This window comes from Hyaena hyaena, unplaced genomic scaffold, assembly GCF_003009895.1.
Source record: "Hyaena hyaena isolate Hyena2069 unplaced genomic scaffold, ASM300989v1 scaffold_21, whole genome shotgun sequence".
In the NCBI taxonomy this organism is placed as follows: domain Eukaryota; kingdom Metazoa; phylum Chordata; class Mammalia; order Carnivora; family Hyaenidae; genus Hyaena; species Hyaena hyaena.
Genome location: NW_024080653.1, coordinates 4,584,891 through 4,599,920, shown reverse-complemented (window position 1 = coordinate 4,599,920; position 15,030 = coordinate 4,584,891). Strand labels below are relative to the sequence as shown.

The 15,030-nt window shown below is 48.1% G+C and overlaps 1 protein-coding gene across 2 annotated transcripts in view; it reads right to left on the bottom strand.

The window, feature by feature from the left end:
- RPTOR (regulatory associated protein of MTOR complex 1) overlaps window positions 1–15,030 on the bottom strand; it is a 329,175-nt gene that overhangs the window by 292,967 nt on the left and 21,178 nt on the right. The window contains exon 1 of one of the 2 annotated variants that reach the window (XM_039226303.1): window positions 10,118–10,276. The exons of the other annotated variant lie outside the window; for it this stretch is intronic. Within the exon in view, the coding sequence (XP_039082234.1) occupies window positions 10,118–10,183 (66 nt within the window). The 5' untranslated portion in view covers window positions 10,184–10,276. Of the gene's footprint in view, window positions 1–10,117; window positions 10,277–15,030 lie in introns of those variants that run through there. 2 annotated transcript variants of the gene reach the window in all.

Genomic DNA, 15,030 nt, shown 5'->3' with positions numbered 1-15,030 from the left:
GGGGGGGACAGGTGTGACTGAAACATGGGCTGCGGGGGACACAGGTGTGACTGAAACACAGCTGCGGGGGGACAGGTGTGACTGAAACACGGCTGCGGGGGGACAGGTGTGACTGAAACATGGCTGCGGGGCACACAGGTGTGACTGAAACACGGGCTGCCAGGGGACACAGGTGTGACTAAAACACGGGCTGCGGGGGACACAGGTGTGACTGAAACACAGGCTGCAGGGGACACAGGTGAGACTGAAACACGGGCTGCGGGGGATACAGGTGTGACTGAAACACGGGCTGCGGGGGGGACAGGTGTGACTGAAACATGGCTGCGGGGGACACAGGTGTGACTGAAACACGGGGGCGCAGGGTGAGGGACACAGGTGTGACTGAAACACGGCTGCGGGGGGGACAGGTGTGACTGAAACATGGGCTGCGGGGCACACAGGTGTGACTGAAACACAGCTGCAGGGGGGACAGGTGTGACTGAAACACGGCTGAGGGGGACACAGGTGTGACTGAAACACGGCTGCGGGGGGGACAGGTGTGACTGAAACACAGCTGTGGGGCACACAGGTGTGACTGAAACACAGGGGCGTGGGGCGAGGGACACAGATGTGACTGAAACACGGCTGCAGGGGGGACAGGTGTGACTGAAACATGGCTGCGAGGGGACAGGTGTGACTGAAACACAGGCTGCAGGGAGACAGGTGTGACTGAAACATGGCTGCAGGGGGGATAGGTGTGACTGAAACATGGGCTGCGGGGGGACAGGAGTGACTGAAACATGGCTGCGGGGGACACAGGTGTGACTGAAACACGGGGGCGCGGGGCGAGGGATACAGGTGTGACTGAAACATGGCTGCGGGGGGGACAAGTGTGACTGAAACATGGCTGCGGGGGGACAGGTGTGACTGAAACACAGCTGCGGGGAGACAGGTGTGACTGAAACACGGGCTGCGGGGACACAGGTATGCCTGAAACACGGCTGCGGGGGACACAGGTGTGACTGACACACGGCTGTGGGGGACACAGGTGTGACTGAAACACGGGCTGCGGAGCGCACACAGGCTGTGCCGCTATCGGCTGTATGTCCCGTAACAAGCCCCCTGACGGCTCCGGGCCTCTGTGCCTCATCTGCAAGCTGGGCCTCCAGCTCGCCGGGTCCTAGGAGGGAAGAGGACCCAGCACGCAGGCGTCACTAGCCGCGCCCGGCACACAGCTACGTGCGCGGAAACGCCGCTGTCCTGACCTAGGAAGAGAGCTCCCAACAGCCACGCCGTATCTGTCGACAGTTTTCTCAAACGAGGCTCGTGGACAAGACGTGAACCCTGAGCCAGGGCGCTGCACCATGGTCTCCGGGAACCCAGAGGGCCGGGACTGGCAGGAGGGGGCTCCCAAGGGTGTAATTCCCGGGCTCCCCAGCCCCTCCTGCACTTTGTTCTTATCTGTCACCGGATGGAAAGGTTCAGAATGTCACCCACCCAATTCTTGGACGGCGTAGCTGGAATGGACTGTGAGCTGGCGAAAGGAATCAGGAACCAAAACCAGATCAGACAGGCGCCTGGGTGGCTTGGCGCTGGAGCGTCCGTCCCCGTTTCCGCTCAGGTCATGATCTTGCGGTTCTAGTTCCAGGGGCTCGAGCCCCACGTCTGGCCCCGCGCTGGCGGTGTGGAGCCTGCTTGGGATTCCCTCTCTCTCTGCCCCTCCCTGGCTCATGCCATCTCTCTCTAAATAATAAACTTAAAAAAAAGAGTCTGAAAGAAAAATTGAAAAAATAAAAGAGTCTGATAACCTTTAAAAAAAAAAACCCAGATCATGGGGCGCCTGGGTGGCTTAGTCGGTTAAGCGTCTGACTTTCGCTTGGGTCATGATCTCGCGGTTCATGGGTTCGAGCCCCGCGTCGGGCTCTGTGCTGACTACCAGCTCAGAGCCTGGAGCCTGTTTCAGTCTCTGACTCCCTCTCTCTCTGACCCTCCCCTGCTCACGCTGTCTCTCTCTCTCTCCTAGAAATAAATAAAAAAAACATTAAAAAAAAAAAAAACCCAGATCAGACAAAGCAACCAAATCTAATGAGATAACACTGAGGACTGAATGGGTTCTGTCTTAGCAGGCAGGGTCCCTTCCGGGCAGGGGTGGGCACTCTGGAAACAATGCTCAAGGAACTCTCCATGGAGAACACACCACAAATCGACAGCAGGACAGGACCTCCCAGGCAGATGGCTGTCTAGGGCCTGGGGGCTGCTTCGGGAGAGAGTTAGCATCCAGGATGGGGGGGGCGGGCAGCCACCTCCACACCCGCTCCACACACTCCTTCACCAGCCAACCAGTACCAGGAGCACAGTACCCAGTTCTGATTACTAGGTCACAAGTAACTCCAAAATTACTCCACAACCATGCTGGTGACAAAAGAAAAATCTTATTTTCTCTATACCACATAATACAGGCAGGGTTTTTTCAATGTTTGTTTATTTTTGAGAGACTGGGAGTGGGAGGCAGGCAGAGAGAGAGAAAGAGGGAGACACAGAATCTGAAGCAGGTTCCAGGCTCTGAGCTGTCAGCACAGAACCCGACGCGGGGCTCAAACTCACGAACCGTGAAATCATGACCTGAGCCGAAAACCAACTGAGCCCCCCAGGCGCCCCAATACAGGCAGTTTTAGATGCAACTTTTTCTCACTTAGTCATTTGTGGGCATTTTCTTATGTCACTAAAAGTAAACCACAGTGCTTTAACTGGGAAAAGTTATTTTCACCTTTCAATTTACCTTCCCGGGTACCGGTTACAGCAAGATAATGATATGTAGACAGAATGCATATTAAAGAAAAATACAGTTATTCAATTTAGCAATTAAACGTAGAGTTTCTGGTATGGGTTATATATACGTAAAATTGTATACTGTGCTTCAATTAGGAAAGTATCTCCAACCCGATCAGTAAAAAACTGAAACAATGTAGGGGTGTGTACAAGGGCGGTGAGGGCCGAGCAAAGGGCCTGGCCCACAGGCACCGGGCGCACTCTCCCAGGCCCCCAGCCTCGCCCACGCGGACGATGGCACACACAGACACACCCATGCGCTACTGAAGTGACACTGAACACATTCTTCCAGTTTGCGGTCTTCACTTCAGGACTAGCAGCGAACGAGCAAATGGGCTTTGCACACACACCCCTAAAACACGCTTTGCCCTAAAAGCTTCACGGCAACATTGTGCGGCTGCTGTCTGTCCGTGTCACACATGAAAACCTGAGGCTCCGGCAGCAGTGACATCACAAATGCAAGATGCGAAGCTGGTCCTCAGCCCAGACCACCGGGACTTCGCACCATGCGGCCCCCTCACTTAGGAGGGACAAGAATGCCCACACCCGCGAACACTTAGTACATGTTCCCGCTAAGACTGGCCAGACCTCCTTCTCTCCGGTAAAACCATGGACGCGGCTACACGCCGGCAAGCGAGCGAGCCAGAAGCGGGGCAGGTTGGGGCTGACATCACGGGGCTCCCACGCCATCGGGTCCACAGGGCGAGCAGGAAAGGGCTGGCAGGGGGCCCCTCGGGAAGCGGGGCTCACAGCAGCACGGGCGAGCTGTTGCTCCGCGGAGAAAACATTTTTTACCCCAAAATGGAAGGATCAGTACTGTTTCTCACTGCAAACCCAGACAGGGAGGGGGCGCCTTGTCATGAATCCATGGATTCTAGCCAAGCAAGGAGTCACTGCCCCTGAAAACAAAGCGACAGAAAAAGCTTTGTACCAATGAGAACAGTATGGGGGCCCGAGCGCCCGGTCCAGGCCGACCAGGCAGGGGCATTGGAGGCATGGGGGCTGCGGACCCTCCACCCCACTCTCCCGCCTCCGGGGATGTGACTCCCAAGGTCGGCACTAATGCAATGAGTCATTAGGTGGGGTAAGGGACCTACCCAAGACAAAACCCAAATACCCAAGAACAAGTGAATAAACTATATAGTAACACAGAACAACTAACAGTTAGTAAAAAGGATACTTGGCAATATGAAAAAAACCAACATATGATAAGGTAAATACAATAAGGTGGAAAAATAAAACATAAAACAGTATGAATATCAATAAGGCAACAATGTAATCATATATGCGTGGACCGTGAAAATTGATAGGAAACTCCAGAATTCATTCAAGTAGTTGTTAGTGTTCTTCATGATTATTACTGATTTTTCAAATCTATGATATTGCCAATTTTCATCTAAATTTTTTTTTAAGGTAAAGATAACAAAATAGCAAACTACATCGTGAAGGTAATTTATGTTGCAGGGCTCAGAGAGATTCAAACGCCACGCCGGGGGGGGGGGGGGGGGGGGGGGGGGTTTGTAGAGACAGGATTCAGGAGGCCCGAGCATGTGAAAGACGGTGCGGCTTCCCCGGGGCTGGGAGGCTGGGCACCCTCTCTCCAGAGTTCAAACCTGTATGTGCCTTGCCATTTCGAAGGGTGTGTGTGTGTGTGTGTGTGTGTGTGTGTGTGTGTGTGTACAGCCACTAACCCTATGACCTTCTATCACACATGGTTATAAATCTGTGGAAATAACTGGAAAGCCTGAAATAAACAAGACTACACAAACCCCCACACACAAAATGCCATTTTGGAAAACCGAGACTATTTATGCTCAAATTGATGCACTATAAATTTTGAACTCAAATATTTTATCGACCTCATTCTAATTCACTAACTCAGTAAATTTAGCTTGTTTATACTTTTAATTTAGCCAAAGTACTATTTAATATGCTTTATGGTTAACGCCTAACTTTGAAATCCTTCTCTCTCTTTTCATACATCTGTGTCTTTACTGAACTATGTCCTTTCCTTCCCTGCCCTTACCAAAAATAAAAACAATGAATAATGAGTGATTCATAGAAACCTACACTTAACATATCTAAGCAAAAACTCTTAAGAAACAAGAAGAATGGGAATTTGGGGATTATGTTATACATAATAATTACTGCAGTTGACCACTGAACTTGGTGGACTTCTCTCAATATAGTAGGCGACTGTAAGTGTATTTCTCTTCCTTAAGATCCTCTTAATAACCTCTTTAGCTGACTTTATTGGAATAATACAGTATATGAAACATACAACATAAGAAATGTGTGTTAATCAACTATTGATGCTTATCAGTAAGGCTTCTAGTCAACAGCAAGCTATTAGTAATTACGTTTTAGGGGAGCCAAAAGTTATACATGGATTTCTTTTTTTATTAAAAAAAATTTTTTTGGTTTATTTATTTTTGAGACAGAGAGAAAGCACAAGCGAGGGAGGGGCAGAGAGAGAAGGAGACAGAACTGAAACAGGCTCCAGGCTCTGAGCTGTCAGTACAGAACCCAACGCAGGACGCAAACCCACGAACCGTGAGATCATGACCTGAGCCGAAGTCAGACACTTAGCCGACTGAGCCCCCAGGCGCCCCATGTACATGGATTCCTGACTGTGTTGGGGTTGACGCCCCTAATCCCCATGTTGTCCAATTATCTACAATAATTTCCCTCATTAAAAAATTCTGGCAAACACAGATGATCATCTTATTTCACACCCCTGCCCACTCTCTATCTCCCAAAATCAACTGAATTTCTATGGTTATTCTGGTGGAAATAACTTGCAGAATTGTGCGGGATGCCTCTGACCCTTGGTGCCAGCCATCACCCCAGGATCAAGCCCTGCTGAGACCGAGGAACTCTTCTGTATCACTTGTTTGGTTAATAAATGACTGGAGATATTTCACAGCAAGAGAAGGAGGCGGGGGAGGGGGAGGGGGAGGGGGAGGGGGAGGAGGGGGAGGTGGCGGAGGAGGAGGCGGGGGGGGCGGGGGGGGGGGGGGGGGGGGGGGGGGGGGGGGAGGAGGAGGCGGAGGAGGCGGCAGCGGCAGCCTGGGTCAAGTGTTTTGCTTTCTTCTGGTAAGTGATCTCCTTAAAAGCACAGAGTAGCTGTCGAGATAGTAAGAAACTACAAGATCGAAGTCTAAAGGGCAGGGGAACCTGAGGCGGCCGCAGGCCAGAGGGGATTTGCAGGTGAGGGGGAGGGAAGCCAAGGAGCCCAGGCCGCCCAGAGCAAGACGACTAAGAGGCAAGACCCCCGGGTGAGCTGCAACCCCCACAGGCTGTACCTTCGGGGCAGGAAAGCACACCAGGCACCATCCCTCCTCACCCTCACACGAATCCTGGAGCACTGGGCAGTGACAGGATGAGGAAAGGAACAAAGGGTGGCCCTGAGGATGGCCCTCATGCAGTTCTCACACAGCTTTACTGAGCTGTACTTTAGATGTCATAAAATCCACCCACTTTAAGTGTACAGCTGAGGGGTAGAGCAGTTAAGGAGTTCCGCCACCATCACCACCATCTAATTTCAAAATATTTCCATCACTCCAGAAAGAACTGTCATGCCCATCCAAGTCACTCTCCAACTCCTACCCCTCACCCCAGCCTCATCTGGGACTCAGACAATGTGTCATCTTCCATGTCCTTCATGTGTTTTTGCAAGCTGGGCTCCCAGCGCTTGATGGCCCAGGGGAGCTCAATCCGTGAACATGGCTTAAAATGATCCCAGACTAGGGGCCAAATGCCTAGAGACACAAACAAGAACCCATCCTGGAGAAAAGCACCTCCATCCTGTACCCTACAAATCACTTCCCAAGGCAGAAGCAGTAAATAACGAAACGTAATAAAGCACACAAATAAACACATTAGCAGAGGCAACGATTAACCTAAACAACAAACAGAAGACCACTGGAATACCAGGCAAATAATAAAACACTATCCTTATACATTCAAATGAACTAAAAGGCAAATTAAAAATAACTACAGAAGAGTAAAGTTTTAAAGTGATCTAGTAATAAACAAAATAAAGTTCTAAAAGATGAAAATTATAAAAACCAAACTCAGTAAATTGAAAGACTTGTTAAACAGAATACATAATGAGGGACAATTCAGTGGATGACTAATAGCAGAGATGTAGCTTAAGAGAGACAGCATGCCCTTAATAATAAAAAAAAAAAAAGAAGAAACTGCCCACGGGGCACCTGGGTAGCTCGGTCGGTTAAGTATCCGACTTCGGCTCAGGTCATGATCTCTCAATCCGTGATTTTAATCCCCACATTGGGCTCTGTGCTGACAGCTCAGAGCCTAGAACTTGCTTCAGATTCTGCATCTCCCTCTCTCTCTCTGCCCCTCCTCATTCTATCTCTCAAAAACTGAATAAATGTTAAAAAAAAGTTTTTTAAAGGACAAAGAAACTGCCAAGAGTGCAACACAAAAGAACAAAATAGGAGGGAATGTGGAAGAGAAACACGGAAAAGAGAGATGAGCACGTAATCAGTTTCACGATACGCAGGGGCAGCGCGAGCGGCAGCCGATTGCTCCCAGGCAACGATGGAAGCCGGAGGCGTTGGAATGATGCCTCCCTCGTGCTGCAGGAGCCCTCAACTTCCGAGTCCCAGGGAAAGTGTCCCAGTAAGAACTAGGATTAAATAAAGAAATGTTCAGATTAACAAAGGGAAGATGGGCTCAGCAGGCCCTTGTGACTGGAAATTCTAAAATCTTTCAGCCAAAATAAAAGTGATCCCATATGAAAGGTCTGAGATGCAAAAGGAATGAAGAACAAAGAATCATAAATGTGCATGAACCTGAAGGCACACTGACCTTGCAATGCAAGAATAGTAACAATCACTCGTGGCATTGAAGGAAAGCAGAAAAAAAAAAAAGCAGTACTGGCACATAAGAAACAAAAAATGCTACAGGGATTGTCCCAAAGTCTGAAATTATCCATGAAGGGGATATGAAGGCCTTGATTAACATTATACTGTTTTTTTTGAGTATTACTACTGTAATTGTTAGGGAATGGTTACAAAAGAAGAAAAGATAAATTACTTCAAGAATAGAAAAGACAAACAAATATTTTCAATCCATAAAAAGGTATATTTAAAAGAAAGTTCAGGCAAGACAAAAAAAAAAAAAAACAAGATGGCAAATTTCAGCCCAAATAAAGGTAAATAGACTAAATGCTCCAATTAAAAGACAAAAGTTGTCAGACTATATTTGTTCTTACCCTATCTACAAGTTGTTCACAAGAAATACGAAAAATATAAGGATGCAGAAAGCTTGACATAAAGAGGTAGGAAAATAATCAGTGCAAATATCAAACAAGAGAACAGTGACTATATTAATGAGACACAACAGACCTTATAGCATAAAGTGACACTGGGGACAGAGAGTGACTCTATCACAACACAGACTCCAATGCACAAGGAAGACACAGTTTCAACTCTGTATGACCATAATGACATCGCCTCATGGTATAGACAAACCTCAAACAGGCAGGATCATAGAATCAGACACGTCTACAATCACGGTGTGATCTCTCAGTTATTGAAAGAAGTCGAAACGGTCGGTAAAGAGGAACACAGGAAATACAATACTTGAGTACTGCTCACATACAGACCATGGAACCTCGACTGTAGTAAACCTTATGTCCACACCCACAAGGAACATTTACAAGTACTGACCACAGACAAGTCTTTAAGGCAAAGTTCAACAAATTTCAAAGGACTAAACTTCAGAATACACATGCACACATGCACCAATGCAGTTGTGCAAGTCACCTGATCCACAACACCAGGGGGCGCCATTCACACTGGTCAGTGTGGGAATGGCTCCCCTACACATGTGGTGCACCTGTTACTTCCTCGATAAAATCAAACAGATGTTCTCTGATCGAAAAGCAATTAAGCAAGAAATCAAACACAAATCCTAGGAAAATTCCTCTATGCTTAAAAATCACAAAGCACACTTTTTACTGGGAGCAACAGCATGAGCAGGGTAGGGTCAGACAGAGAGGGAGACACAGAATCTGAAATAGACTGCAGGCTCTGAGCCGGCAGTCAGCACAGAGCCCAATGTGGGGCTCAAACCCACGAACCATGAGATCATGACCTGAGCCGAAGTCGGACGCTTAACCGACTAAGCCACCCAGGCACCCCATAAACCACACTTTTAAATAACTCATAAGTCAATATAGCCAAATTGAAATTTAGAAAATAATCTGAACTGAACAATAATAAAAATAATACATGTCAAAATTTCCTGAATGCAGCTAATAAACATTTAATTTAGATATTTACATAATTTATCATTTAAATTTTTATAGGGGCACCTGGGTGGCTTAGTCGGTTGAGCGTCCGACTTCGGCTCAGGTCACAATCTCACGGTGCGTGGGTTCAAGCCCCATGTCGAGCTCTGTGCTAACAGCTGGCTCAGAGCCTGTTTCAGATTCTGTGTCTCCCTCTCTCTCTGACCCTCCCCTGCTCACGCTGTCTCTCTCTCTCTCTCAGAAATAAATAAAAGAGTAAAAAAAAAAATTTTTTTTAGGGGCACCTGGGTGGCTCAGTCAGTTGAGCGTCCGACTCCGGCTCAGGTCATGATCTCACTGTTCATGGGTTCCAGCCCCACGTCGGGCTCTGTGCTGACAGCTAGCTCAGAGCCTGGAGCTTGTCTTCGGATTCTGTGTTTCCCTCTCTCTCTGACCCTCCCCTGCTCGCTCTGTCTCTGTCTCTCAAAAAATAAAGAAACATTAAAAAAAAATTTTTAAATCTTAAAAAAAAATTTAATGAAAACATAAATCTTTGTAATAACATGCCTATATGGGAAAAGACAAATGACTGGGAATTAATAAGTATCCATCTCAAGAATTTCCTCCTCAAGATTTACAGGCAATACAGTAAATCCAAGGAAGTGATAAGATTTAAAAACAAATGACTGAAATGTTAACAAGCATGTGATAGCATATCAACAAAGCCACGAAATGCTTATTTGAAAGACTAATAAAATGGACAATCCTCTGGCAGAAATGGAGAGAAACAGTGGACATATGAATACTCAACGGCGGGAATACAAAGGGAACATGACCACCATCTACTGACTTTTAAAAGATCACAGGATGAGACACCATGAACGGCAGGAGACCCGGATGCAATGGGCAATGTCCTCTAAACTATGTAACTTCTCAAAACTGACTTCAAAAAACAAAATGCCATTCTAAAAACCTAAACCGTAACGTTTAAAAACTCTTTTTACAAAGGAAACTTCAGGCTTATGTGGCTTCGCTGGCAGGTCCTACCTTGAGTTCCTGGAACAGACAGTTCCAACGCTGAAGGGTCATTTTCTGTGGCTCAAGAGTTTCCATGAAGCCCAACTGTCCCCAGAGCCACCGGGGAAGGTACGGAGTGGGGCTGGCCCCACAAAGCACCGGCCCCCTGGGTACGTGGAGAAAGCCAGTGCTCAGGGCTGGCCGTGTGGCTATGGGACGGCACCTGAGAGGACAGCTGTCCCGCGGCCCTGCAGCGGGAACTGTTCTAAGCCAGGAGGAAGCCAAGGCCTGGCCGCTATGTACACACACACACACACACACACACACACACACACACACACACACGTCATGCCCAGCAGCTGTGAACACGCAGTGTGGGGGCGGGGAGAGGAAGCTGTGTGCATGGGCCACACTACGAAGGCTGCTTATAAAATACGCAAAAATAATGTATGAGCTCATACCCCAACAAAAAGAAATTTTTAATACAGCTGAACAATTCAATTTTTAAAAGATGCTATTTGGGAAAGCATCACAATAATATCAAGTATCTAAAACACAGGCAACGCCCCACAGGGAGAAGTAGGTAACTCTATTTAGGGAATGAAAGACCCACCTAAATAACAAAGGCAGCTCTGCTCAGGGACCAGAGCGCTTGGCTTTGTAAACACATCAAATCTCCCCAAACTACAATACAGGCTCAATGCAATCTCCATCCACATCCAACAGATTTTCTCTCTTTGAACTTGCAAACTAATTCTTTAGCTTGTATGAAGAGGAAAAGAACAAGAGCCAAGACATTCTCGAAGGAGCCAAGTGCGGGGTCCTCCCTCACACGGTGTTCCATAAAGCCCAGTAATTACTAAGGGCTGACTAATGAGAACGAACAGAGAGCCCCAGACAGGCCGACACTGACACGGCCGCCTGACTCCCGACAGAGCCTGCAGCTGATGAGAAAGGATGAGCTTCCCAGCAAAACTCACAAGGACAACTAGAAAACCACGTGGGGAAATAAAGGAACCTGGGCCCCTGCCTCACACCACGCACCACGTGTACAAAGACCTACACGGGAAGGGGGGCAGGCACCTGGGTGGCTCGGTCAGCTGAGCATCTGACTCTGATTCCGGCTCAGGTCGTGATCTCAGAGTCGTGGGATTGAGCCCTGTGTTGGGCTCTGCACTGAGCGTGGAGCCTGCTTAAGATTCTCTCTCTCTTTGGGGCGCCTGGGTGGCTTAGTCGGTTAAGCGTCCGACTTTCGCTTAGGTCATGATCTCGCAGTTCGTGGGTTCGAGCCCCGCGTCGGGCTCTGTGCTGACGGCCAGCTCAGAGCCTGGAGCCTGTTTCAGTCCGTGACTCCCTCTCTCTCTGACCCTCCCCTGCTCACGCTGTCTCTCTCTCTCTCTCTCCTAGAAATAAATAAAACATTAAAAAAAAAAAAAAGATTCTCTCTCTCTCTCTCTCTCATTCTCTGCCCTTCTCTCCCTGGTTGCAACCTCTCTCTCTCTCAAATTAAGGAAGGAAGGGAGGGAGGGAGGAAGGAAGGAAGGAAGGGAGGGAGGGAGGGGAAGGAAGGAAGGGAGGGAGGGAGGGAGGGAGGGAGGGGAAGGAGGGAGGGAGGAAGATCGATCACCCAAGAAAGAACAGTGTCTGAGTCTTGGAATGAAGAAGGAAAGGTGATGAGGGCAGGACACTCAAGGACCCCGAGGGGCGGCATTGGTCTATTTCCCGACCTGGGTAGCAGGAACACAGGCGCTGGCTTTTACAAATGATGATTAAACTGTAAATAGGTATTTTATGCATTTTATCATCTCATAATTCTTTTAAAAGAAAGAAAATCAAATCAAATGAGAAAAAACCTTCTTAAATAAAACAGCTAAATGGAATGAGCAATTAGACAATTCCTTCCAGGGCTGTAATGATTATTAACACCGAAAGAGGATTTCTACAAGTAAGTAAACCCTTAAGGTAGCGAGTCAGATCCGCACTCTAAGGCGGCATGATGAAGGGCCCAATTTAGATCTCTAACACCGAAACAGGGAAGGATTTTATTCTTAAATCCTCTTACATGTTAGACAATTACTTCCATTTCACCTTCTGACCTACCTGGCTTTCTAAAGCCAAATGAAATGCACGGTTCTATCAGGGAAAGGAGGAACTCGCAACGTAGCCCGAAAATTACCTGTCTGGGGATCTGCAAGCTGAACTCTTACAAACTGTGATCTGTATTGTTAATTTGATACACCAATGTAATCTTAACATTTTAATGCCACATTTAAGCTGGAAAGTGAAATGCTACAGGGGAGAGAACAGTTTATTAATGGTAAAGCGTCAACTACCAACTAATCTAATAAAGGTGACCTAGTTGTGCAACATCCATTTCTTCAAACTTCCTGTCTTCCGTGGCTCCCGTGTGGCTCCCGTGTGGCTCCCCCACGTCACCCTGAGGATGATTTCCACCTCTGGGAAATATGGAATTACTATACCAGATGAGCCCTCCCACCACATACAACCAGAAAACTGAACAAAACCTGTTAAACATTTTTCAGATGTCAAACAACATGCAGTCCAGGACTGTGGTCCTGTGAGAAAGCAAATGAGGTGAACCCCAAGGTCACCGCGCTCCGTGCGGGCGTTCAGGGCTCCAAGCAGGGCAGGACAGGACCGCTGAGCCGAGGAGACAAGAGAGGAGAGTTCACAGAGCCTGAGACAGCTGGCCAGATGGGTCAGAGAACCAAGGGGAGGGGACAGCTACACAGAGTGGGGAGGCTCCAGAAATCTACAGGGTCCCTCGTGTTCTTGGCTGGGCACCTGGCTGAGCACACAGTCAGCGAGACCGCAGGAGGCCAAGCAAGGAGCAACTACCGGGTAAGGCTGGGAGTCCGTGTTCCAGGGAGTCGGAATGAAGAGACCTCACTGAACACCCAGAACATTCAGCAGAAAGGCCACACCTTCGGCACAGGACTAACAGACCCAGAGCACAGCCTTCTCTAGACTAAGAACCATCGCATTTTTCCTATGAAGAGCCAGGAGCAAATATTTCCGTCTTGCGAGCCACACAGCCTCTATACCAACTACTCGACTCTGCCACTGTAGCATGAAAACAACAGACAGCCAAGGATGTGGCTGTGTTCCCAAGGGCTCTATTTACAGAAACAAGACAGCGGCCAGAGAAGGCCTACGGGCCACAGCTTGCCACCCCCTGATCCAGACCTGCTTTAACAAAGCTAGAAAACAAGCCTTGAAAAATGAAACTGATTCTAAGACCATTAACTTCCCGACCGAACAAAACCCAACACCGTCTAAATGAAGACAACGATACCAGGGGCGCCGGGGGCCCAGGCAGTCGAGCGTCCAACTTCGGCTCAGGTCATGATGCTGCGGTTCAAGAGTTTGAGCCCCGCGCTGAGCTCTGTGCTGACAGCTCAGAGCCTGGAGCCTGTGTCTCCCTCATGCTCTCTCTGTCCCTCCCCCGCTCGCTTGCCTGCTCTCTCTCTCAAAAAATAAACATTTTTAAAAAATAAATAAATGAAGACAACAAGACCAGACACTCCACAATGCAACGTTCACTATATCCAGCATCAACCAAAAATTACTAGATGTGAGTAAAGCAGGAAAACATAACCCACAAACAGAAGAAAAGCAGTTAACAGAAAAAGACCCAGAAATTAGTGATTATGGAAATAACAGGGAAGAGTGTTAAAATGGTTTTACAAATTTGTTCAAGGATTTAAAGGAAAACACGAATATAAGGGAGAGAAACATAAACCATAAAAAGACCCAAGTAGAATTTCTCGAGACTAAAAATACATTATATCTGACACGGAAGATACACTGGATGGGCATGACAATGCATCACACACTGCGGAAGAAAAAGCGAGAGAGGCTGAAGACTCAGTAATAGAAAGGATCCACCGGAAACAAGGGGGCAAGGGGTGAGGAGTGGAGCGCCTCGGCGGGGCGACGTGGGGCATCTAGGTGTAGCTGGAGTTCCAGAGGACTGAAGAGGAGAAGGGGGAGGACTAGGGGGGAAAATCAAAGCAGTATGGCAGTACATTCTGCAAAATTTTGGTGAACACTATAATCCTGAGATCGAAGAATGTCAGTAGACCACAAGCAGGCTAATCACGAAGAAAACCACACCAAGGTGTGTGATCATGAAACTGCTGAATTCCAAGGATAAAGAAAAATCTTTAAAAGTAGCTGGAGGAGGGGCACCTGCGTGGCTCAATCGGTTGGGCATCCGACTTCAGCTCGGGTCATGAACTCACAGTTCGTGGGTTCGAGCCCCGTGTCGGGCTCTGTACTGACAGCTCAGAGCCTGGAGCCTGTTTTGGAATCTGTGTCTTCTTCTCTCTGACCCTCTCCTGCTCATGCTTTCTCTCTCTCTCAAAAATAAATAAAACACTTGGAAAAATAAAAAAAATAATTTAAAAAAAGTAGCTGGAGGAACAAAAGACACATGACGTGCTGAGGGAACAAAACCAAGGCAGACAGCACACGTCCCCTGAGGACAACGGAAGCCTGAAGTGCGGAGGGAAAAGTCACGCAGGACTGTACACACAGGGAAAACACCCCGCGGGCGTGACACTGAAACAGACACTCCGGACACACAGAAGCCGAGGGAACCGGTGCCAGCAGACCAGGGCCACGCGGAGGAGGAGGCCACAGATTCAAACTGAGAGCCGCACAAAGTCATGAAGACTGGAAGGTGAAATATGTGGGTAAACAGTTAAGAGGCTCTTCTTATTTTTTTTTTTTTTAAATATTTTTATTTATTTCTAGGAGAGAGAGAGAGAGAGAGAGACAGCGTGAGCAGGGGAGGGTCAGAGAGAGAGGGAGTCACAGACTGAAACAGGCTCCAGGCTCTGAGCTGGCAGTCAGCACAGAGCCCGACGCGGGGCTCGAACCCACAAACCGCGAGATCATGACCTAAGCGAAAGTCGGAC